The sequence below is a fragment of the Cervus elaphus genome, chromosome 13, assembly GCF_910594005.1.
Source record: "Cervus elaphus chromosome 13, mCerEla1.1, whole genome shotgun sequence".
Classification (NCBI taxonomy): domain Eukaryota; kingdom Metazoa; phylum Chordata; class Mammalia; order Artiodactyla; family Cervidae; genus Cervus; species Cervus elaphus.
The window spans coordinates 10,723,371-10,747,499 of NC_057827.1; the positions used below are offsets into that span (position 1 = coordinate 10,723,371).

General features: G+C 49.7%; 1 protein-coding gene across 2 annotated transcripts in view; it reads left to right on the forward strand.

Annotated features, from left to right (window-relative positions):
* Nucleotides 1–24,129, forward strand: part of ADAMTS17 (ADAM metallopeptidase with thrombospondin type 1 motif 17) — a 393,159-nt gene that overhangs the window by 264,615 nt on the left and 104,415 nt on the right. For both annotated transcript variants that reach the window (XM_043922552.1, XM_043922553.1), the window contains exons 14-15: nucleotides 4,890–5,017; nucleotides 16,911–17,031. In XM_043922552.1, the coding sequence (XP_043778487.1) occupies nucleotides 4,890–5,017; nucleotides 16,911–17,031 (249 nt within the window). The remainder of the gene's footprint in view (nucleotides 1–4,889; nucleotides 5,018–16,910; nucleotides 17,032–24,129) is intronic.

Here is a 24,129-nt window from a genome sequence, read left to right on the forward strand (position 1 = left end):
CAGGTGGCCATTCTTGGTCCAATCAACTGAGGCCCCTTGAGGCCTGGCTATGAGGCTGTGGTGGGGAAAAAGACTCTGATTGGTCTAGCTGCAGTCAGGTGGCTGCTGCTGGTCCAATCAGCTGAGGCCTGGCTGTAGGTCATGGTGGGCAGCTTTGGAGATAGGGAGCCGAGCAGCCTGCTCAGCATGGATACCCCACAGAGGGCCAGGCAGGACTGGGGTGAGCAGCTATGATGGCCTCAAAGTTAACTAGTCTCCACCTTAATAAGACTTTGTAACTACTGGCAGAGAGAGAATGACAAAAGCACAAAGAACCACAGGTGTCCTCTTCACCATCCTGGCCCTAGAGCACCAGGGCAAGTCTTCCAAGCCTCCATCAAGCAGATGTGGTGGTGTGGCTCTCAATCCCCCAAGCCTGTCTCACCTTCCCTGTTTGCGGCTTCCCATCAAGTGTAAGTCCTGACAACAGGTGAACCAGTGGAAAGCTGGGACCCACCCGAAATAGACTGAGAGAAGGAGAAGGGGATGACAGAGGACGTGATGGTTGGATGGCATCATCGACTCAATGGACATGAGTTTGAGTAAGCTCCAGGAGTTGGTGATGGACAGGGAGGCCTGGTGTGCTGCAGTCCATGGGGTCACAACAAGTCAGACATGACTGAGCGACTGAACTGAACTGATCCCAAACAGCTTCAATTCCAATTTCATCGTGGCACACATCAGCCAGGCAAGAGGGATGTTCCAAGCTTCTCTCCTTAGGGTATATGATTATATAACTTTTAAGAAGATTTTACCTCCCTCTATACAACTGAGGGCTTTCCTGGTGGCTCAGATGGTAAAGAATCGTCTGCAATGTGGGAGACCTGGGTTCAGTCCCTGGGTAGTGGAGATCCCCTGGAGGAGGGCATGGCAACCCACTCCGGTATTCTTGCCTGGAGAATCCCCATGGACAGAGGAGCCTGGCAGGCTACTCTGTGGGGCCACAGAGAATCGGACACGACTGAGCAATTAGGCATAGCACATACAACTGAGGATGTAAGAGTGTTGATACTGCCCAAAGTTGAAACCCAACACCTCATGTTATTTATCAGGAAATTAATAACCCAGCCAGGGCAGCTAAGAGGGGAATATCCAGAGAATTTTGAGAGGTTCTGAGATGCTCAAGTTTTATAAAGTTTATCCTGTGTCCCTTTGGGACATACTGCTATACCTTCCTAGAGGTGTGGGGTGCCCTGATTTCTGAGGAGAATCCTCAGAAAAGGAGATGGACAAATGGAGTGAGTTCCAGCTGACCAGGGGAAGGAAGTGTTACCTCTGGGCTCTGTTGTGGGGCTTGAGGCTCTCCAGACTGCCCAAGCCGTGAAGGACAGTGTCTGCAGGTGGAAGAGTAGAGTTGAGGGTACCTTCTTGCCTGGGTTCATGTCAGAATCCCTCCATCTGAGGTTCGGGTCCCCTGATTTGCAGAGTTTCTACTTCCCTGATGTTCACATCAAAGAACCCGGGTAGACCATCTTCATCCCTTTCAAGTCTGGTCTTTCTAACTTACCTCAAAGAGCCTCTACTTTTCTACCCAAATCCTATTTTCATTTCTGCCTAAATCACAGTGTATACTCAGAAGCCAGAGAAGTTCATAAAAGTGGTGGTTTGTTTTCAGCATGGTGTCTTTGGTACCTTTGACTCCCAGAGTTCTCAATTCAGAAGGAAAACAGTGATGAACCAGAGTCTGGCCCTGCCCGTCAAGGGGCTCTGGGTAGCCACACATATTCTCTGAGCCTCACATGCTCAGCTGTAGGAAGGAATGATGACAACACCCTCCTGAAATGCATAGACACTGCTTAGCATGCTGCATGGCGCAGAGCAAATAATGTTATTTATGATTTTATCATCATCATCACCATTGCCATTATTACTGTAGTTGAATGAATCTCCTCAAAGCTCAGTTACTACAGATATTGAGGCAGCTCTGCAGTTTAAATGTAATCCTTCATTTTGAAACTGCTTTGGCCAAGGGATCCATCCTTACAATGAACCACTAGAGGAAGCCTAATATGTGGAGAAGATATATCCATCCATTCAAGATTGGGACTCTGTGTTGCCCCTCTCCCAGTGGCTTCCTGACATGCTTATAGGAAACCTCAGGTTCCCAAAGAGCACCCCAAAATTCTTGTCAAATTAACCTCCCAGAACCTGATCCCAATTTACATTTCAGTCTCCCATAGTTCTTTCATTGACCTTCATCTTGGGTTATTTCATCTAAATGAAGGGACAGCTGACCCCAGCCTGCCACCTGGGGGAGTGGATCATTCCTTCCAGTATGCCTGTCCTCTTGACAGCTCAGATCAGACCTGTGAGTATTTTCACAGTCTGCCTCATCCGGAGTTTGCTGTTTACTTGTCCATAAGACCACCAGGGCCTTGAAAAGCATGCATGATTTATCTTTCTTTCCCAAGCAGTGCCAGAACAGTGCCTTGTGTAAGAGAGGTCCTCCATCCACATTTATTAAATGAAGCATTGTTACTTTACTTACTTGGGAAACTACCATTCACAGTTGACCCCCCCACACACACACAACTAACTGGAACAGCCAAGTTGAACACCTGCACTCTACCCCCATAGCTTCTTTCTAGCGTTCTAAGACAAGATTCCCAGTGGACATGTTGGTCAGTAGCACTGTGTGGGAGACGAGCTCAATGGAAAGCTGCTGAACACAGTGGCAGTTCAGTGAATGTCACCCCATCTCAAAAGCTGCGGAACCTGGGTGAGGCGACATGTCTGCTCTGACAAGACCTCTCCAGCTAGGATGCCAGAGTCTAAACTGAGGCCATGCCAGCTCCAGAAGCCTTTTGTTTTACCCCTGCCTTTCAGAAGGCCCTCCTGGGGAAGGCTCATAGTGGAGATAAAAGACTTGGCAGAAACAACACAAGGGTGTTGGCATTTCTCTCTGAAAGTTCCTTTGTAAAATAATCATACAATCTGCGTTAGAATTAGGTGACTGAGAGAGAGAAAACAGTGCATTTATCTTTCTCAATTACCTACAAAAGAACAAAATCCATTCGTATTATTATTTTGTAAAGTCCTCTTTTCCCTACTTCAAACAGTGCCTTGTGTGAGAGAGGTCCTCCATCCACATTTATTAAATGAAGCATTGTTACTTTGCTTACTTATAACAATGTAAGTCCTAGCTTACTGGATGTCCTAGCTAATGCAATAAGACAAGAAAAGGAAGTAAAAGGTACACAGATTGGGGGAAAAGAAAACTATCTTTGTTTGCTGGGGGAAAATATCTTTGTTTGCAGATGGCACCATAATCTGTAGAAAATCCAAATGAATCAACAGAAAACTGAAAACCTCCTGGATTATAACAAGGTTGCAGGATACAAGTACAAAAGTCAGTCACTTCCCTATATAATAGCAATGAGCATGTGGAGTTTGAAATTAAGAACACAATGCCAGGACTTTCCTGGCAGTCTAGTGGTTAAGACTCTGCTTCCACTACAGGGGGCATGGGTCCAATCCCTGGTCAAAGAACTAAGATCCTGCATGCCGTGCCTCACAGCCAAGAAGTAAAAAGAACACTACTGAAATTTAAAATAAAAACACAATGCTGTTTACATTAGCACCCCCAAAATGAAATAATCGGGTTTAAATCTAACAAAATATGTATAAGATCTGTATGTGGAAAGCTATAAAACTCTGATGAATAAAATGAAACAATGATATAAATGGGGAAATATTCCATGTGGGTGGAAAGATATCAAGATGTCAGTTCTTTCCAATTTGATCTATAGATTAAGTAATCCTGGTCAAAATACCAGCAGGTTATTTTGGGGCTATCAACAAACTGATTGTGAAGTTTGTACCATAAGATGAAAATATATACCAAGTCCTTCTGTGAGGCAGATCCTGGGACTGACCAAAGATGAAAGTTTAACTCCTTGTCCTCCAAGGGCTCCAATTTCCATCAGTTCTTTCATCTAAAGGTAATTTGCAATCAACCCCCTTCAAACTTCTGTAGCAAAAGGACTCACCTTATAAGAAATCCGAGACAGTAGGATTTTAGGGTTGTAATGGAGGTGTGTGCAAAGTGCAGGTGGAGATTGCAAGTCAGAAGTGGCACGAGAAGAGATGGCTCTGGAGTAGAAGCTTCTGGGGTGCCAGAAATATTCCAGAAAGCTAAGTGAGTGGAGGAATTTCCAGGCAGAGAGAACAATCTAGATAAAGGTGTGAGATCATGGCATGTTCTGGGAGCTCATTTGGTTCCAGCAGCAGCAGCAGAAATCAGGATTTCCATCATGCCTGGGGAAATGGCTCTTACAAGTTGTCCTAGAGACTTATGTGTCCCCTTTCTGTTTCTTATTCCTACACCATTTCTTCCAGGACCTTCTTGCTGCAACACACAGTCCTGCAGCTTTTCTCCAGTGGCTGAGGAGCACTAAAACTTCAGCAAAGCCGCTACTCTGGAGACCCTCCAGGGCTGCTCCCCTCGCTGGGAGGCCGCCTCCTCCCCCTTCTCCACCCCAGGCCCACCCTTGGTACATATTCAGCTTGCTTAGAGGTTAGCACTGGACAAAATGTTTGTTCAGCCTGTTATTTTTAGTACTTTAAGGAAAAAGAAATACTGTATCTTTGCAAAGGATAAAGAAAACAAAGTGAAGAAAAGCCCACAGAGCTCTCACCTGCCTGCCTTTCACCCAAGTCAGAGGAGGGTCTTTCTCCATGTTCTGGGTCACGTGTTCCAAGGGGTGGGTGCAGCATGTGTCCTGGACCTGTGACCCCGGTCCCATGCCAGCTTTTCCTCTCCTGGACTGGCCTGCGCCTACAAGCATCTTGCACCCCACCTGGCCCCCAAGACCCTACCCACGTCAATGTCCACCCCTTTCCCTCCTCAGATAAGCCATGTGAACTCTACTGCTCACCCCTCGGGAAGGAGTCCCCACTGCTGGTGGCCGATAGAGTCCTGGACGGCACGCCCTGCGGGCCCTACGAGACGGATCTCTGCGTGCATGGCAGGTGCCAGGTGATGTGTTTTCCTTGTGTCCTTGGCAGGGTTTTGGAGGGGAGGCTCCCTCCAGGGGGAGCTCGGGGTGGCAGAGGCCTCAGAAGGCCTGGGTGAGTGGACTTTCTCAAGAAGGCATCCCATGGGTGGTGTTGCCTCCTGCAGCCTGGCACCCCTCCCTCCCTCAGCAGTGACTGAGCATGAGGCCCACCTGTGGGCCAACCAAGAGTTGAGGTGCCGAAAGAGCAGTGGCGACATGGTCACCGCAAACGTCTTAGAGTAACTTTGGACACCACAACATAGGGAAGAGTAGGCAGGCTACCTGGTGGACTGGAGGATGCATATGAATGTGTTTGGGGGCAAGCTTTGCTTGTTTAGCTATCAAAGATATAGTACAACTGAGCTGATGCCTTCACAGGTGGTACCTAGGGAGGTGAGCATGCCTGGCTTTGGGGCTCCACCCACTGGAATATAATCCACAAACCCATCCTGGTGTTAGATGTCTGTGATTCATTAGCGTGATGAAAGATGTCATTTAAGAAGGCAAAAAGAGAAAGGAGAGAGGATGGCCAATCATTTTAACCATAGTGGATTTTTTTCCCCTTGCAAAGTCCAAACTAGTCCAAGAATGGAATTTTTCAGGGAAAAGCTTGACAATGTCCAGACTCCTTTGGCACTGCGTGGCTCTGTTATCAAATACGAATACGTGGGGACAGTAGACCCTTGGTGCCCAAGAGCCTTGGCCAGGCACCCTCCCAGGGAAGGAGGGGTGACGGGCCCTCGGGGCTGCCTGTTGTAGCAAAGAATGTACAGAGCCTCAGGCAGTGTGAACCAGGATCTTATCATTATCGGCATGAGAAATTGCCGATGGTTCTGCTTCTCGGTAAACCTGCTAACAAGTCAAGTGCAAGATTTGTTTCCGTCCTAAATTACAACATGCACTTGCAGGGGCCACAGTGCGGCCCAAGTACTTATGTTCCTTTAGCAAACATATCCCAAGTTAAAAGCACTTGTGTTCTTTAAAGCAGCCCCAGCTGAGCCACCTCCAGCCTCTCAGCAGCATTTTCTGCAGTGTTCTTACCAATGTGGAAGCAATTCTAAGCATCCTGACATTTTCTGGCCAGCAGGGTCCATGTTAAATGGCCATTCATGATTTCAGCTCTAGGCAGTCCAGTGTGACCTTTCCATGACTTTAGTTCTTATGGCAGCCTTTTCAATTAGAGAGGCTCCCCTATGCCATGACAGCAAAACTCTCAGCCCTTTCGTGAGTACAGCTGGGCGTTCATGAGGCCACTCAAGGTATTCTAATAGCTTTAAGTCTGTGGTCATCAGGGCACCACTGAGCCAAAGCCTGGCCTGCACTTGAGTGTGACAGGGATGACGTGTACACTTGCCTTTCTGTTCCCACCTCTGTCCCGTTACCACCTCCGAGTCCATCTCAAATGGCTCTTCCACCATCTCCATCATTATATTTACTCACCCTGCACTGGGACTAGCGAGCGCTAACCAAGCCCAGCCCCTCCTGGCACAGAGGCACAGATAGTGGCCCCTTCACGGTGCTCTACAGCGGATAGGGTTCATGATCCTTGGAGCCTCACCCTGACAGCGGGGAGACCCATGCATGTTTTTGGAAGTACCATCACCTCTACGTGGATGCCCCACCAGTCCTAGCAGAAGGCCACTGTCCTGGCAGGTGGCATCAGCAGCTACCAGCAAGCACCTCATGAGAGAAATTGGCTTTCTGAAGGAAATTAAATCCCATCTGTGATTTTTCTAATAGTGCTCATTCTTCAGAGGGAAGCTGTGAAGGTTAACTTTCGCCCGTGGTTAACTCAATACTCACAGAAATTCAAATTAGTAATGTCAGAGTTAATGAAGTTTTATAATACCATTGAGCATGTTTAAGTAAGACTGTAATATAGTATTTATGCTTAGTTACAGTGATTGCCAAAGTGGAAAGTTCTGGATTTCTGTGGTCCTTGTAAATGAGTCAGGCAAGGAATGTTGGTTAAAGAGAAGAAGAGTAGTATTAATAAAAAGAAACCTCAGGGGGTTTGTGAGCAGAGGGTCTGACTGCTCATCGATGCCATCACCTAATTATAGTGGATAAAAGGTAGAACTCTTCCATACTTTATGTAAGACAGCACTACGGAAGTGTGGCTGTGGTTTACTTGTTAGGTTTTCCTGCTGTTCCCTGCAGCTCTAACTTTTGCTATTTTAGGGTAGCGGAAGGAGTTCTGGGAAACTCTGAGAAACATGGGGAATGGCAGGGACAAGAGGCTCCACAATGGCCTTTCCAGAAGATTCTACTGAGCTCCAAATAGCAGGCTGATTCAAACCATGACATGAAACATGGAAATACCATTTTACTCTGTTTTATGAGGACCAAGTTGAGTTTCATTTTAGTGAGTCACAAATTACTTAACATGCTAAAATGAAACTTAACAGCGCTCATAAAAGTGGGAGTGAATTGGGGGAAGAAACACAAACATTGTCTATTTTTTAGCAAGTCCCTATAAATCAGGAGTCCCATCATTAATGATTCCTCCTGTTGGCCTCCAGAAGCAAAGAAATCAAGTTAATATGCCTCTAATGTGCAACTTGCCTCAAAGCTGCTGACCGGTAAGGGGTGAGTCAAACAGCTGAACACGTCTGGGACCAGATGTGTTTGGCTTCATCAGCTTACGTACACTTGCAGCCAATGTACTCTAATTACAGTCACATTTCCTTGGGACCCTAGCTCATGTACGGATCCCTTGTTTGATGAACGGCAAAACATCTTCAGGGCCTGTAAGCTGCTTCAGTGAAGGGATGGTGTCTGATAATCTGTGTTCTCCAAAGAACTATCTTGAAGGACAGACAGTCTGTGATTGCGTTTTACAAAGGAAAAAAGAAGACTGGGTGGGTCACTGGCTCTTAGGGACTTAAGTGATTCTGGAAACTGGAGCCTGTTTCAATGGATCATTTTCAATGTCCAGAATTTATTGACCTCTTATTTTGTGTACAGTGGTTTTCTATTAGGCAAGTAGAATTGCTGGTGGGATTTAGGAGATTTATAAGAGACTCTGACTTCAGATTCCCCTTGTGTAAAGAAGGGGTCACAAGCATGCAGAAAACTCTCAGTTGAGTTCAGTTCAGTTACTCAGCTGTGTCCAACTCTTTGCAACCCCATGGACTGCAGCACGCCAGGTTTCCCTGTCCGTCACCAACTCCTGGAGCTTGCTCAGGCTCATGTCCATCAAGACGGTGATGCCATCCAACCAATTCATCCTCTGTCATCCCCTTCTCCTCCTGCCTTCAATCTTGCCCAGCATCAGGGTCTTTTCCAGTGGGTCAGTTCTTTGCATCAGGTGGCCAAAGCATTGGAGTTTCAGCTTCAGCATCAGTCCTTCCAGTGAATATTCAGGACTGATCTCCTTTAGGATGGACTGGCTGGATCTCCTTGTGGGAAGCCCTCCTGGATGTTATGTACAGGCAGGCCTGTGTTTCAACAGTGCCCACCTGGTTGCTGCTTTTACCCTTCAGCCGACACCCTGAAGTGTGTAATTATTGGTAGCCGAACCTTTATCTAAAGCAGTGCTTACAGCTCTGATGTCATACCCTGCACCCCTTTCACCTGATTAACCTCCCATAGCAACTTTCAGATTAAGCCTGTAGACTCAGCCACATGGTCACCCCTCTTCCAACCCAGGACTTCACTCACCCCGTGGTTAAGGCAGCATAGCACACACCATGGTGGTGAAGAGAAGCAGAGGCCATCCTTCGACAAGAAGGCATAAGTGAATGCAAGTTTTACTGAAGGAACAGAGGCCAGAGCTGGAACAGATGGAGAGTCACAACCAGAAAGAAAGCAAGATGCTTGAGGAAGTCTAGGACTTGGGAATGGAGGGTGGAAGCGAGAAGTTGGCTGAAAACAATGAGCCTTGGGTGGTGACCTTGCCCGGCCTGGCACTTGGAGGTTGACAAGCTATTAGGGAATTATCTTCAAGCTTTTCCCCAAAGTCTCGTGAAAAGCTGTTTAAGGACAGCTGGAGCAGGGAAGGGACCCCAGTGCTCCCGCACAGCACCCACCCTCTGGGACTAAGGGCAGAGCCCAGCTTCCCTCCTGCCGGGCCCAAATGGAAGCCTGCCACCCTGCATCCAAAGTGGCCCGTCACTTGGCCATCTGTGCCTCATTCTCAAATACAAGTGGTCAGCCAGAGATCACCAGCTCCCTGAGGAAAACCAGCAGCGGGAATGAGAAAGGACCAAGAAAAACAAGCAGGAAAACTGACCCTGGCAAAAAAATTGAGATAATTACAGAATTCTGTATGCAGCCAAATGATCAACCAAGCATGCAGGCAAAATAATTTTGGGACATGGAAGAACTCAGAAATTTTATTTTCCATGCATCCTTTTGAAGAAATGAGGTGTGGTTTAGCAGGACGAGGGTGAAGGCAAGGAGGAGGAAGACGAGCCCAGCAGAACTTGGTGGAGTGACCCGGGAGCCCGGGAGAGGCCAGGCGGGGGTCTGCATCGCTGGCTGAAAGCAGCAATTAAATTTAAAGAAGTCAGTGATGTCCCTCTAACAGCAGGGGGGGGGGCAGTGGTTGGAAGATAGCTATCAAGCTGAAGAAAGGAAGTGCTTCTCCTCTCAGCCAGGAACATGAACACAAATGAGGACTGCTGAAATCTGTGTGAGGAAGTCCCAGCTCTAAAATGAGAAAGTGAAACCACTCTGTTGAGGGAATGGTCACTGTGCTGTCCGGCTGGTGGTGCAGAAGAGAAGGCAGAGGACTTGGTTTGAAAACCAAAGTCTTTGGTTCCCCCGGCTTGATGAGAGGTCGGCATTGGCATGCTTTTATTGAGTATGTGTTCTGTGCTCTGTACCATGCAGGCCACTGTGTTTGGGGTGAGGACAAGAACACAGAGGTTCATAAGATGCCCTCTTTCCCGGGATTATGGTCCATCTGTGGGAAGATGAGACCAATTCACGTGAAGCCTTAATGACCACAGGTGAAGGTATGGTCAAGAGCCGGTGAGAGACTGGGTTTAGAAAGAGCAGAAAGAACATTCCATGCGCCGGGCCGTGAGCTGGGCGTGCAGTGCTCAGCAGCACCAATAGGGTCCCTGTCCCCACGCATGGGGCAGACAGGGAAATGTACACTCACAGACCTGGTCATCCCGGCAGTCTGGCCCACGTGAGGAGGGAAGTGGGGTCATGGAGAGTAAGCTGTGGGCGGCATGGGGGGCCCTCGGAGGAGACAGAGCTGGCCCGGTGGAGACGTGGGGTGGAGCCAATGCTCCTGGCAGAAGGCAGGGGTTAGGCCAGGCGTTCCAGAAACAGGGGCGGGTGGGGGGAGGCGCCAGGGCTCCAGGCTGTGCAGGGCCTGGCTGGTGGGGGCGGGACTCTGGGTTTCTTCTGACGGTGGAGCTCGTGGGAGCAGGCTGGAGGTGGTTGGACTCAGTGTGCACCAGGAGGAGGACAGAGGGCAGCCGAGGGGGTCGGATGAGATCAAGGAAGTGCGGGCATGCTCTCCAGGCAGTGGGGTCCACAGCCACGACCCGCTCATCTTCCCCGGTGAGGGTCAGTCCCGGAGCAGAAGAGAGAAAACCCGTGTGATCGGCCCTTGGCTGAGTAATCAGGCCTCAGCTGGGTAGTGGCCACGAGCACAGACAAGAAGCAGACACTGGAGAAGTCATGGGGGAGCAAGCCGTGAGCCGGCACCTGAGTGAGTGTGTCAAGAAGGGGACCGGAAGCGGCCTGGAGGGCTTGGGTCGGGGCTGGGGAGGCGGCCGCGTCTGTGAGTTCCAGGAGAGCGGGTGAAGGTGTCCTGAACTGAGAAGTCAGGGGCTGGCAACTTTGGAGGAGGAGCCGGTGCCTCTGGGTGGCCACACTGAGGTCAGTGTCCTGGCTGGAGAGTCAGGGGGAGTGAGGATTGTCAGCAGACCAGCCCCCTGTGAGCCTGGGTCGGGGGCAACTGTGAGGTCTGAGAGTTGTCTGCACATGAGTGATGGTTGCGGCTTAAGGAGAAGGTGACGTTACCAAGGAAAATCAGGAGCAGAAGGGGCACAAGAGCTACCCACTTCTGGAGCGCCCAGGTCAAGAGAGGAGGGGGCAGAGCCGTCCACGGGGCCCTGGAGAAGTACATGAGAGCCTGCCCCCTTCTCGGCCTCTGTCTTAGCATCTTTATTCCTGGTCTGGCACGTGGTAGGCACGTGACCGTGCTTTGGGTGAATGAATCAATGCACAGCACAGATGGGGCGTCAGATGCTAGAGAGTGACGGACCAAAGATGAGGATGGAGACATGGTCAGTGGATGTGATGACCAGGAGGTTATCTGTGGCTGGTGATCGTCCATCAGTGGGGCAGGATGCCAGGGAAAGCATCCAGGTTTTCCAGCACTGAAGTGGATATTCCTCACTTCTCTGCTGTTCATGGTCCATCCTTCCCCCTCCTCCAGAACACAGCGCTGAGCACCAATGCTCTCCTAGGCTTTTGCATGTTTCACAAAGAAGTGTCTTTACTGAAAGAACTTGTGCCTTTCCTGCCAGGTCCCCACCATCCTGAACCTTCAGTTAAGTACACCCTGGACAGTGTCCTCCCCTTGGCGTCACACGCGCCCTGGCTTGTCAGCAGAACAGGGCTCTGACCAACAGATGCTGACTAGGAACTGCTTTGAAAGCTTAGAAACAGTAGCAGGTTTTCCTAGTGTATGTGGAAAAGTGATCCCTGGGATAAATGGGAAGACGCAAGAGTGAATTGTTTGGAGTTCCCTTTGGTTTTGTCGTCTTGTTCTCTAGAACACCCAACCTCATAAACACAGTCATTAAATCTCCTGTGACAGTCAGCATCTGGTGGGCGGGGGGAGCAGAGAATCCCAGCCTCTTCCAAGTACATAATGTGTTTCTTGCACTACTCTGTAGCAGAGGGAGAAAACGCCACTGTTGGCAGGTTAGTTTGGCTGTTGCCCCTTGGTTTTCAGATTCACTGCTGTTCAGACACACGCATGCCCTGCATGCCCTGCCTTTAAATGCAGTTGTCATCTAAAATAATACCAGGCAGAGAGCACAGCATGCAAAACAGTCCCAGCCCCTAAGTGCCCCAAAGAATTAACTTACAGGGTGACCCTGCACGCATCCCTGTTTGTACCTGACCTGAGAAGCCCACGGGGACAGACCACGACCTGTTGTAGGTGGGGCTACTTGACATCACAGGAGAGCCTGCCTGCACATGGGCCTCTGCACACGGCTCACGTGCCTCACCCCCAAGAGGGAAGATGCGGTCCTGCGTGCCTTCTCCTTGCCCTCTGCCTTTTCTGGAGAGGAGGGAGTCTGTGGCAGAAAAGAGAGAGATGACAATTACCTGTTGAGCCCTGCTCTGCTCAGATCGGAGGAGGAGGGGCTTGTCCCCAGGCCCTTAGAAGGCAGGCGGTGGCCTAGGAGCAGGCTCCATCCATCCAGACAGGGCCCACCTCTCACCCGGGCCTGAGAGGTGAGCTTGGGTTTCTCCAACCAGAGCAGTGGTCATTTTTGCAGCAACCCTCAGAGACTGAGGTTAATACTGTCATTTTTAGAATGGGGAAACTGAGGCTCGTGGCCAAATGTGTAACTCTCCTCAGTTCATGATCAACATTAGCACAGCATTTTCAGAAGAGAAGCTGACCGCCCACCCACCAGGTTGCTTTGCCCTAATCCGGAAGCCAGCTGGCTACAACCTGAAGTCGTGTCTGAGGACACTTCTGTTCTGAGAGGTGAAGTTTTAACAAAAGAAGCCAGTTTTTAAGATTAAAACAGAATGCTGGGTAAGGGAAGAAGAGAAAATAACAGAGAACCTTCACCCTGTATCCAGCCTTTGACAGTTCAACACGTAAGATACTGTGAGTCCCATGAACAAGGCTGTTGAAGGTTCCAGATATGGGTCTCTGTATCCTGGGTGGAGACCTGTGAGTTGGAAGTTCTGAACAGCCATAAACTGGCATCCAGGTGATCTGTGAGGCCCTCACTGAAGGCATTTTGGGATTTATAACCAGACGTTCGGTCATGATGGAGCTTCCCGTAGGTTCTTTACTTGACCTGAGCACCACTGTAAGTGTGCCCCATTTCTGAGAGCAGTGGGAGGCCCCCACATCCGTCGAGGGGTCCTCAGCCCAGAGCTGCTTTGGCTCAGGGGCACAGCTGCAGCTGTCCCAGACATGGGACCTTTCCTGACAGGAAGGGGCACTTCTTCAGGACACAGGGCTGGGGTCTCTCAGCAGTGGCTGTCTCCAAGGAGGTACGTCTCTGAGCTCCAAACCTAGCCCAGTGGTCTTCCACGAGGCCCTGGGCCTGCAGCCTCACCTGGGAATTCAGCAGCAACACAAATCCTTGGGCAACAGGTGACCTACCCAGGCCTCCAGGTGGCTGCAGTGTGCTGGAGTTTAGTACGTGCCACCCCTGGTGAGCTTGTGTTCCTGGGCCCAGGAGGTGATCTCTCTGTTCTGGACATTGACCACAGCTGGTCAGACCAGGAGGTGGTGTTCCTTTAGCAGGTGCTGAGTGAGGGCTGTATGGAAGGGCATACCATCTTGGTAGACTAATTTTAGCCCTCAAGAGTCATCACCCCAATGAAAAAATAAGCAGGGGGCTCATGTTTTGGAAAGGATGGTACAACACCTCCGGAGAGAAATAGATGCTGACAGTGGGCCCTTGGACTTACCTGTGAATAACCTGGACTCTCAGAAAAGAGGCGAGGGCTGGCTCCTTGCAGTCCAAGCATACCCAAGTGTCGCAAAGCTGCTGTGTGCCCCGTGGTCCTGTGGACAGTCTCCTCTCACCGGACCCCCAACTGATGGTGACTTCATCCCTGAAAGAAAGGAAATAGATTCCAAACATTGCATGTTCTTAACCGTTGGATCCCATGAGGTCTAACTCAGTGTCGGTGGGGGCCTGCTACTGAGCAAGCGTGCACACATTCTTTACGTTATGTTTTAGGAGCAATGGCGAGAGTCGCAGTGAAGAGAGACCGTGGGCCCCCCTCCCTGGCTCTGCTTGTCCGAAGCGGCAGTGTCTCCTGTTGGGGGCGGGGGCCCCGAGGACAGCTGGTGCTGCTCTGGCTATGCAGGGGCTTTGCGAGCGTTCACTTGCACTACTGCCCTTCCTCATTCTCACTTTCTCCTCCCCACCAACTTCCTTCTGTTGGGGACTCTTGGGCGGGAAGGCGGTTTGCTCATCTAGGAGAGCGGTGCCCTTCTTCCCAGCGAGTCCCTTCTCCTGCTCCTCCTGGAAGCTCCTCCCGTGCCTGTCCGTCTTGCATCCAGGTGAATTCTTAGTCTGGCAGATTTCAAATGCAGACTTCGCCTCCTAGCCGTGTCTTACCAGGAAAACCCATGGACAGAGGAGCCTGAACGACTGAGCACTTATGTGCACACACACACACACACGATCTCAGCCAGACAACAAGTAGCCTTTTGAAAGTCCAGCATGGATTCTCCCCCCACATCTCCTTTTCCCAAAGGTAGTGTTTCTGGTGTTCTTTTAGCTTCCCTATTCTGAGCATTTAAAAATTCTCACAAACCCAGCATGCTTTGGGGAGAGGCCTGACCTTGTCCAGAAGGCCTTACGGTGACCTCAGTCCCAGGCTGGGGATGTCAGGGTTACCCAGCCAGCCTGGGGCCAGGAGGTGAAGGACTGCTCCTGGCCCTGCCAGACACTCACTGTGCACCCCTAGGTTTGTCAGCTGCCTTCGCTGGGCTAGGGAAAGCCATCTAGACCAAGAGGGCTGTTAGCTTAGAGTATCTAGAAAACTTTTATCTGGACACCCTGACTGAGGTATCAGTGGTACCTGCTCAAATCAGAGACCCACTATCGCTGAGCAGCAGTATGATTAAAAGAGTAATAGAAAACCAGTGTGAGAGGAGTCTAGAGTACCTGGGAGACGGGGAAGCCACGTGGGGACAGGTCAGGGTGCAGGGCCAGCTCGGGGGTCCTGGCCCTGTGGCAGTATTGGAAACAGGCTGGGGACTGGGACATTGGGCTCTGGGACAGGAGACATGAAATTGGGCAATGCACACGTGGCACACAGATGTGACCACAGGGCATTTGCAGAGGCTGCCGGTTGAGGAGAACTTTGGATCTTGGCTGCCTTGTGTTCTTACTGCCTGTAATTTTATATTAAGCGTCTTCCCAGGAATTAGCCAGCAGTCTAGATCGTGAACCTAGGCAGCTCCTGCCACACGGTCCAGCTCACCTCCCTCCAGGTCACACGGGGTGGTCTGCCCTGGCAAGGTGTGACAGTCAATGCTGCTTACCAGTCTGGGTCTCCATTCGTCACTAATTCACCCCTTCATTCACTCTCTCTGTTCACGCCTTGCCTGGTCTCTGGCTGCCAAAGCCCCTGATCTTCTCGCCCTGTAGCTGTTCTTATACTAACTTTGAACACATTGGAGTTTCTATTTTTTAAAACATGGAGTTTTTATTTTTAAAAAAAATATTGCCCCCTTTCAGTTTTCTTTCATTTGGGGACCCAGTTTGCTTTGCCCTTAGCATATCTTCAAGTCTTCACTGAAGTACATTCAGTGACGATATCATTTTCGGACACATGATAGTAAGTTCTCACTAATTCTTTCCCAAAGAAATAAAAGCGTCCAAGGGTGAGACTTCACAGCTGTTCAGTATGAAGACTCATTTGCGCTTTGTGTAGCATGCCACGGTGCCAGGGTTCTCTGAGTGTGGTCCCAGCCAGCAGCCGCAGCAGCACCCAGGAACTTCACAGGAATAGAGATACTCAGGTCCATTCAGCCCTGCTGGATAAGAAACTCCGGGAGTGGGTCCTGCATCTGTGTTTTTGTGGCCCTCCTGGTGAGGCAGATATACCTTGATGTTGCAGAATCACTGCCCTTATGAAACAGAGGGTTCTGGTTCAATCAGTGAGCTGCATGGCCAAGACTTCGCCTCCAGGAGGTTTGCGGTGTGGCTGGCTCCATTCCCTGCGCCCCTCCCACCCACCGTGGGAGCGGGGACATGGAGGGAGGAAGGGGTACAGTCCCTGGGCCTGGCTTGTCTGGATGTAGAACCCTTCCTGGCCTGATGCAGGGTGCAGGGCAGTGGAGACCCAGTTCTTGTTCTGGAATTCTTTACTCTAGGGAAGAAGGATGGAGAGGCATTTTAGCAATTTAACTAGCAAATAATTAACCACACCAGTGTTTACTGTAATATAAACTCAGGTATGTTATTTTGCATCCCATAAAAGTCTCATGAATTTTTTTTTAAGGAGAAACAGGAATTCACAACCTTTTCCCACTTTTTATGAACTGACTATTCTTCCCTGGGGCCAGCCAGGGTCAGGGTGACCCTCCTCTGCCCTCCAAGACAGGCCTCCTTGGAAAAATTTGAGCAACAGGGTATCTTCTTGGGCTAAATCCCCCTGACTGAGGACTAGGGGACTCACACCCAGTCAGCCCAAGTGAGCTCTGGGCTTCCCGACCCCAGCAGAAAAGTCACTGTGGTCTCTGCCGTGCCTTCTGAGACTGTTGGCTATTCCAGCCGAGATGGAATCACAGACTCACACAGCTCCAAGGGGAACATGGGTTGTGTGAAACCGTGGCCATGCTGGGAGGTGTGGGAGCTGGCTTCCCTTCTCCCCATGGCCCCACCTCGGGCGGCTCTGGAAGGCCTGGCCCGGGCCCCAGTGTGAGTTCCAGGCACCCGGGCTGTCACAGATCCCTCCTCCATAACAGATACTAGCGCATGTATTTGATGACTGTGTGGTGTAAGGGCAAATGTAATACAGCTGGATTGTATTCTTTTTCTCTCCTGGTTTTAAAATATTTGCTTGGGCCTCTGGAGGTGTTGTGAGCCCTCCTGCGCCAGGCTGCTGGGCCTCATGGACAGTCAGCCCTGCAGGGTGTGCCTCTGAGTGCTACACTCAGCATAACCCAGCACTCTGCTTGTTTAGAAAATCGGCTGTGATGGCATCATCGGGTCTGCGGCCAAAGAAGACCGGTGTGGGGTCTGCAGCGGGGACGGCAAGACCTGCCGCGTGGTCAAGGGCGACTTCAGCCACACTCGGGGCACAGGTGAGCTCAGGCCTCGGGAAAGGTGACCCCGGCCATGGACGGGTGCGCACGGGCCCCAAGGTGTTGCTGCAGCAACCAGACAGCCTACAAGTGCTGTGTATTTTATTGCCCCAAAGCCAATCTTATTGGATGCTGTCTTGCCCAAAGTCAATGATCACTTGCCCTCCCTACATCTTACACGTAAGGACTAGTTGGGGGGCTTCCCAGGGGGCCCAGCAGTAAAGAGTCTGCCTGCCATTGCAGGAGGCACAAGAGACACAGGTTCGATCCCTGGGTTGGGAAGATTCCCCTGGAGAAGGAAATGGCAATGCACTCCAGTATTCTTGCCTGGAGAATCCCCATGGACAGAAGGGCTTAGGAGCTTGGCGGGCTATAGTCCACAGAGTTGCAAAAAACTGGACACAACTGAGTGACTGAGCATGCACCCACAGTAGTATTTAGGGCACCCTGCACTTTAGTCTTAGGATTTCTGAAAGGCAGAGAAAAACCTTATAGCCAGAACGACATGTTTAGGTTCTTTGACGTGGGTAGTCTGCCCCAGTGCTGAGTTTGGCCCCCGAGGTCCGTTCTCATGCAGCGGCCCGCTGTCCCACCAGCCTTACCCCCCTCCCATCCCCCCTCGCCGCGTGTGCCAGCTCGTCTGTCTGTCCCACATATAAAGGCAACAACAAAGACACTTGGCCACATTGTTTTTACCGATGTAAAATGATGAGGTTCTTCTCTGTCTGAATTTTCCATCAGTAAAAGGATAGCATTTACACATATCCCTAAACATGCCTGAAGCCCCATGTTCTGGGGCATCCGCGATGCAGCTGCTGGCTAGGACTGCAGAGTCCCTGTGACTCCTGTGACCCAAATGTAGCCCAGCCCCCGCCCCGGGCCTGGAGAGGTCGCAGGGTTCAGCTGATGGGCGGCACAGTCTTTCCGTTGGAAGTGTCCTCACAGCCTGTGGGCTGCCTTGCCCAGAGGTGGGAGAGTTTCTGATCGTCCGCCTGGTGGCTGCCAACTTACAATGCCCAGGGAAGTAGCTGCTTGACACCCTCTCAACGAGAGGATCACAAGGCGGGCAAGTCACCCGGAGGGTGAGAGAGTGTCCCTTCCCCCGACACTGCCGAGGATGACAGCACCAGGATAACTCACTGAGTGGAGCTGCTGCTGCTTCTGCTAAGTCGCTTCAGTCGTGTCCGACTCTGTGCGACCCCATAGACAGCAGCCCACCAGGCTCCCCCATCCCTGGGATTCTCCAGGCAAGAACACTGGAGTGGGCTGCCATTTCCTTCTCCAGTGCATGAAAGTGAAAAGTGAAAGTGAAGTTGCTCAGTTGTGTCCGATTCTTCGCGACCCCATGGACTGCAGCCCACCAGGCTCCTTTGTCCATGGGATTTTCCAGGCAAGAGTACTGGAGTGGGGTGCCATCGCCTTCTCCGGAGTGGAGCTGAGAAACTTCTAATTCCCAGAGCTGCTTTTGATGGAGGCATTTCGGGGACAGGATCACAGCTGTTCCCCCTGTCCCACAGAGTGAGCAGAGAGGAGGATCCATGCACAGCCCCCTTTCTCTGTGGGGACAGGAGCCCTGGTCTGGAGCAAAGGCTGCCTCTAGACACCTCACGGAAAGGGCTCCTGCTGCATAGACACTGCAGAATCCTGACAGCCAAACCAGAGCCGCACACAAGTGAGAATTACACCTCGGCTCAGTGAGGGCTGGTTTCCGGACTTTGAAGATGGGTGCCCAGACTGTGGGACAGGCAGCTTGAGGGAACCTCTGCTTCCTGCCCAGCTCTGATGAAAGCCAAAGAAGCTGCCGCTGGAACGAATCGGTGTGGGGGCGGCGCCCCCCAAAGCTGCACCATTCAGCACAGTTGCCACAGCCCACCAATGTCCGTTCAGATTTTAAATATAATTAATTTAAATTGAACCAACATAAAACTTCAGTCCTCAGTCCCGTGAGCCACATTTCAGTGCCCCGTTGCCATGTGTGACAGGGGGCTCCCCTGATGAATGTCACAGAGAGAGAAGTGCCCCTTCCTTGCAAGAAGTTCTCTCGGACAGCAGTGCTCCGCACCTTTGGGGACATCCACTCTCGGTTTTGTCTGATGCCACTTTCCCTGTTTGGGCTCCAGCTCCAGTTTGCCACGAGACTGACCTTGCCTCCTGCTGCACCTGAGCAGCAAGGCAGCTTAAGAACAGACCTCAGTAGCTGGCAAGTGTTTATCACTGACTTTTTAAAGTCAACGTTAGAGCCCTTTATGTTTATAAACTGAATGTTGTGCTGAGCTCCAGTAAGCTGAACTGACGGCAGTTGCTCCATTCTGTGGAAGGCAGTCGAGCGCACAGCCGTGCCCACTTCTGCCCCCAGGCAGTTCTTAGCACCCTAAGAAAAGTTCCACCATACTCCTTTGTAAACGTCCACTGTGCGCCATAGAGCCGCCAACCTCAAGAGCGCTTAGATCAGGACAAAAGCACTGTCTTTTCCCCCAGGCTCTAATGCACTTGCTGGCCTTTGGTCTTGGCACGAGCACATCCATTCCTCCTATGACAGCAGCGTCCTTCTCTGCTTCTGCCGTTCTCCACCCCAGCCTGTGCCTGGCCCCCTGCACACGGAGAAGGCAGGGGGACTGGAAGCCTCTGGAGGAGAGTGGTCCCCACCCTGACACGCGACTTAGTGCTCCTTCACTAAAGTCTTAGCAAACCTTCAGAGAAAGATAAGCTCAGTTAGCTTCACCCACCTCTAAAAGTCCTGTCCTGATGCTTGCCAAATGTTACACCTTCGTTTTGAAGTCTAAAGCTGTCTTTAACAAATCCTAGAGATTGGGTGTGTGAGCATCAGCTCATGTCAGTGTGGATTCTGTTTATCGAAGATGTGTGTAGAATGCTCGCTCACACATGGATGAGTCGCTATGTAATTCAGATTTCATCAGACACAAACCTGTAATCCAGGTCTGACGTTCTGGAATGCGCGTGTGAGAGATACTGCACACGGTCACGTGTGAGCCCACGCACCCTGTGAACATTCGCCCAGCACTGCTGCATTTTAAGCTTGAGCTGCAGAAACAAAAGTTAACTGTCACTGACCCGCTGAGGTCACAGTCAAGGGAGGGGACCCTCGGGCAAACAGCTTGAGCCCACATGTGAGGTGGGGGGGGCTCCACTCAGCTCTAGGGGTACCGTGGGGCCCTAAGTCCTAGGGGGGCTCCTCGCCCAGCCCTGCAGACAGATGAGGGTGGCCCCCACACCCTAAAGGATAAGTAGGAATTAAGTGACAGTGGGGGTCTGGGAAGGACATTTCAGGTTGCAGGAAAAACCCAGCTTAGAAATGGCATAAAGCCCCCAGGTCATGTAACATCTAGGTGACTCCAAGGGCGGCTGGATGAATTCAGAATCCTGTCAATTTAGATACGAAGGTAGCTTTCATCTCTGCCCAACTCTAAAGACAGGAGCGAGGAGGAATGCCTTATCACCCTGAGGGTGAATATCAAAGAAAATACCATACCCAAAAGATAAAGCAGAATCAAATGCAGGATTTTTGCCCAATTATATGAAGTCCTGACCCTTGCCTGAACTCTTCTGGGCCCTTAACCCACATACTTGAGCTGAGGACCCCGAACAGACCTACACAGGAGAGTGTCCACGCCCCCCGGATGCCCCCCTCGGGTGTCCTGGAGAGGTCCCAGTGCAGTATCCTAAGCTGAGTGTTTTATTGCTCTCTGGCCTCTTGCCTTCCAACTTTGAACAGATGAGGTCTTGGGCCACTTGGCTCTAGGGGAATCCACTTGAATTGGCTACCATATTACTTTTCTGATGAATGGGCTTCAGAATGCACAAGCCTTGGATTGAGTTGAAACAGCTGAGCTTTTCTTGATTTAGAAACTTGAAAGTTCTTGATAGGATGCTTTCACTTCATTCATTAAATTGTCATTTTCAAATTATTCCATGCTGCTCCTTGACACTTGAAAGGTGACTGATGTCCATGGACACCCAGTCCAGGACATCTCTGAACTCAAGCCCCCACCAAGAGCTGGCCATGATGCCCCATGGGCTCTGAATCCCTTTGCACTGTGTTCTTGAAGAGAGCCTTCTCAAACTATCAGTTCTTAAAAAGGAGAGTGATGTGATCTATCCCTATTGAGTGTGGATAGATCTACATGTCACACGTTTGTTCAATATTACCTTTAGAACCTGGGCTTCATGCCAAGTTCTGAGCTCCAGTGTCTAGGTGTGGGGTGTGGAGGTTCCACGGGGAAATTTACCACTGTGTGATGGTGACAGAGGCCACTTCTCTGCACTGGCTACGAACTATAATTATCAGTTCCTGCAATGTGCATGTAAACCAATTACCATGTATTTCTTTTTCTCAGTCAGGAGTAGTCTTTGTACGCAAGTGTCCACATGTGTGATGGCAAAGGCCGTTCCCAGGTGTTTCTCATGTAAGATTCCAGCTATTCCGAGCAGAACTAGTGGTGATATGCCTGGTGTGGGGCTCTTACCTCGCTTATGTGCCTGAATGTTTGCTGAGTAGAGTCAGTGGGAGTGAGTCATGTATGAAGCTGTGGATAAACACATATCATTTATGTGTAATTGATGTATAAGACTGATGACCTAAAAGAAAAGCTATAGAATAAAACCAACCCTAAGTCTATAAAAGATAAAGATTAATCAGATTAGGGGCCGTACAGAAACATGTCACTATGCTGGGGACAGGTCTTCACTCTCCTCAGCCTCACCTGGCACTTTGGCAGAAAATGCTAAGGTTTGCCAGAGAATAGAAGGTTCCGTATTACACGGTTGGGCTTCCCAAAAGGCAGGGGACACTTGATAAGACCCTCCTGGTCTTCGTGCTGGAAATAAAGGCCATGGCCTTGTTCAGCCCGCCTGCACTGACCTCACATTCTGAGAACTGAGCCAGAATATTAGCCAGACTCCTGGGCTTCCCAAATCATTTTCAACTGGAACCAGAGAAACCATTAGGAATAAACATAAAGACAGTAATATAAACAACTTTTGTAAACAGCAAAAACTAGAAACTTACACAAATGCCTCCCCATGCATTTTTAAAGACTATTACCCCTCCCAAAAGAAAAAAAACTTTTATTATTATTATTTTTTGTACATGTTTGATACAACCTTTTGAAACTGTCCCAGTCCACGTAGCCAGGGTATTACCTATGTTCCATCATGGCACCTAATCGACTCATTGGTTTTCTTCCAAAGAGAGTTAATGCTGCTGAAACCTGTAACAAGGGAAAAATAGGATCTAAATCATCTACATGTGAAGTTCAGACAAAAGGTATTTTGCAGGGAAATATGCTTATAGCCTGGTGATATTAATTATTCAGAAAATTTGAGGCAGGTTTAAGATCAACATCATTTTAAGATCAACATCATTTTGAAGTTCCTCCTGACTACTTGTCCTTATGGCAAAAATTACATGTTCTCCTAGAATAATGGCAACAGTATTAACTTTTATCCATGGCTTCCTCATGACACCAAATTGTGTCCCTCTAACTGGATTTCTCCTGCTTAATGGCAGAGACTAGAATGGAAAATTATTTTAAAGATAGTCTTGCTGTCTTCCCTAGAGTGTGACTCTATCTTGTGAATTCCTAGAGTAAACCACCCCCCTCTCACACCATCAACAGAGTGATATCTGGCATCTGCATAGGGGGGACATCTGGTATGAGGGATGACAAGGTGCTTTGGGGCTTGGTGATGGGACTCTTTCCCTTGCTAATCACTCTTCATGCCAACCTTGGGATGGGCTTTGGGCTCTGTCGGGGACAGTGCATGAGAGATGGTTTCCTTGATTTGTGGACAGAGGCCCTGCTTTTCACTTCAGGGATTTCCTCTTTCATTGTTTCATTACTCCATGTCATGAGCAGAGAAGCTCATCTTAGAAAGAAAGATTAGCAGAGCCCAAGCACAGCAATGCCCTGCCCCGCTATTCAGGGATTACCTTTATTCAGACACAACTGCGTTGTGTGTCTGCCCTGAGCTCTTTACTCCCTATCAGCCCCTGCCCACTAGGGTGCTTGAGAAAGGAGAGGAAACAGGTGCCTTTTCAGTGTTGCTACATGTGCCAAATCTAAGCTTAAAAATAGGCATGGTGAGCACACACTTAGTGCACATGCCCCTTGCTGTGGAATGTGAAAATTTACCTGATTTGGACCTCAGCAAATATGTCCTGTTGCCTTTGGTTCTGCTGGTGATGCTAACACCAAGATTTGTTAAGCACAAAATAGGAAAAGTCCATGTAACAGCAGCAATTTTCGGAGATCCTGTTACCAGGTCAGTTTAATGATTTAAATGGAAATTTCTCCAAAAAAGGCTTTAATCACCACCAACCCTGAACAATTTTTTGTTCATTTTTGACACTTCACTATCTTCTATGCCTGGAATCCAATGAGTCTTCAAACTCCTCAAGAAGGAATACTTTTCTCTAAGAGAGATTTGTGATATAAAATCCATTTCTGTGATCCTCAAAGATTTTTTTTTTTTTGCATTACTGAAGCAAAAACTATTTTTAATTAAAAAAAAAAAAAAAACCTTGCCTCATACTATGAGGCTCAGTGGTAAAGAATGCAGGAGACGTGGGTTCGATCCCTGGATTGGGAAGATCTCCTGGGGAAGAAATGGCAACCCACTCCAGTATTCTTGCCTGGGAAATCCCATGGACAGAGGGACCTGGTTGTCTACAGTCTATGGGGTCACAAAGAGTCAGACTCAGCAACTATACAACAACACCACACTGAAAGGGCTGGAAAGTGGAGGGGCTGTGCCTGCAAGTTGTGCTGCTGCCCGTAAGTGAGAGGTGGTTGGAGGGGATCACCTGGAGGACCATATCCCCACCTGGTCCAAGAAGTCATCCTTCCTGGGAATCAGGGAGGATCAGGGCACAAGAAGTAGACAACTCATACTGGACTATGTTAGCATCTGTGAAATCTTCCGAAGCATCAGACACTTATTTGTAGGCATCCAAGACTGGATCTTTAGTAACAACGCCAAAATATTTGCTATCAAGACTCAAGGACTCCACTAAACTTTCCCTCTAGGATGGCTGGTTGAACACAGGTTTATCTCCTTGGCTTCTCATGATCACCTTAA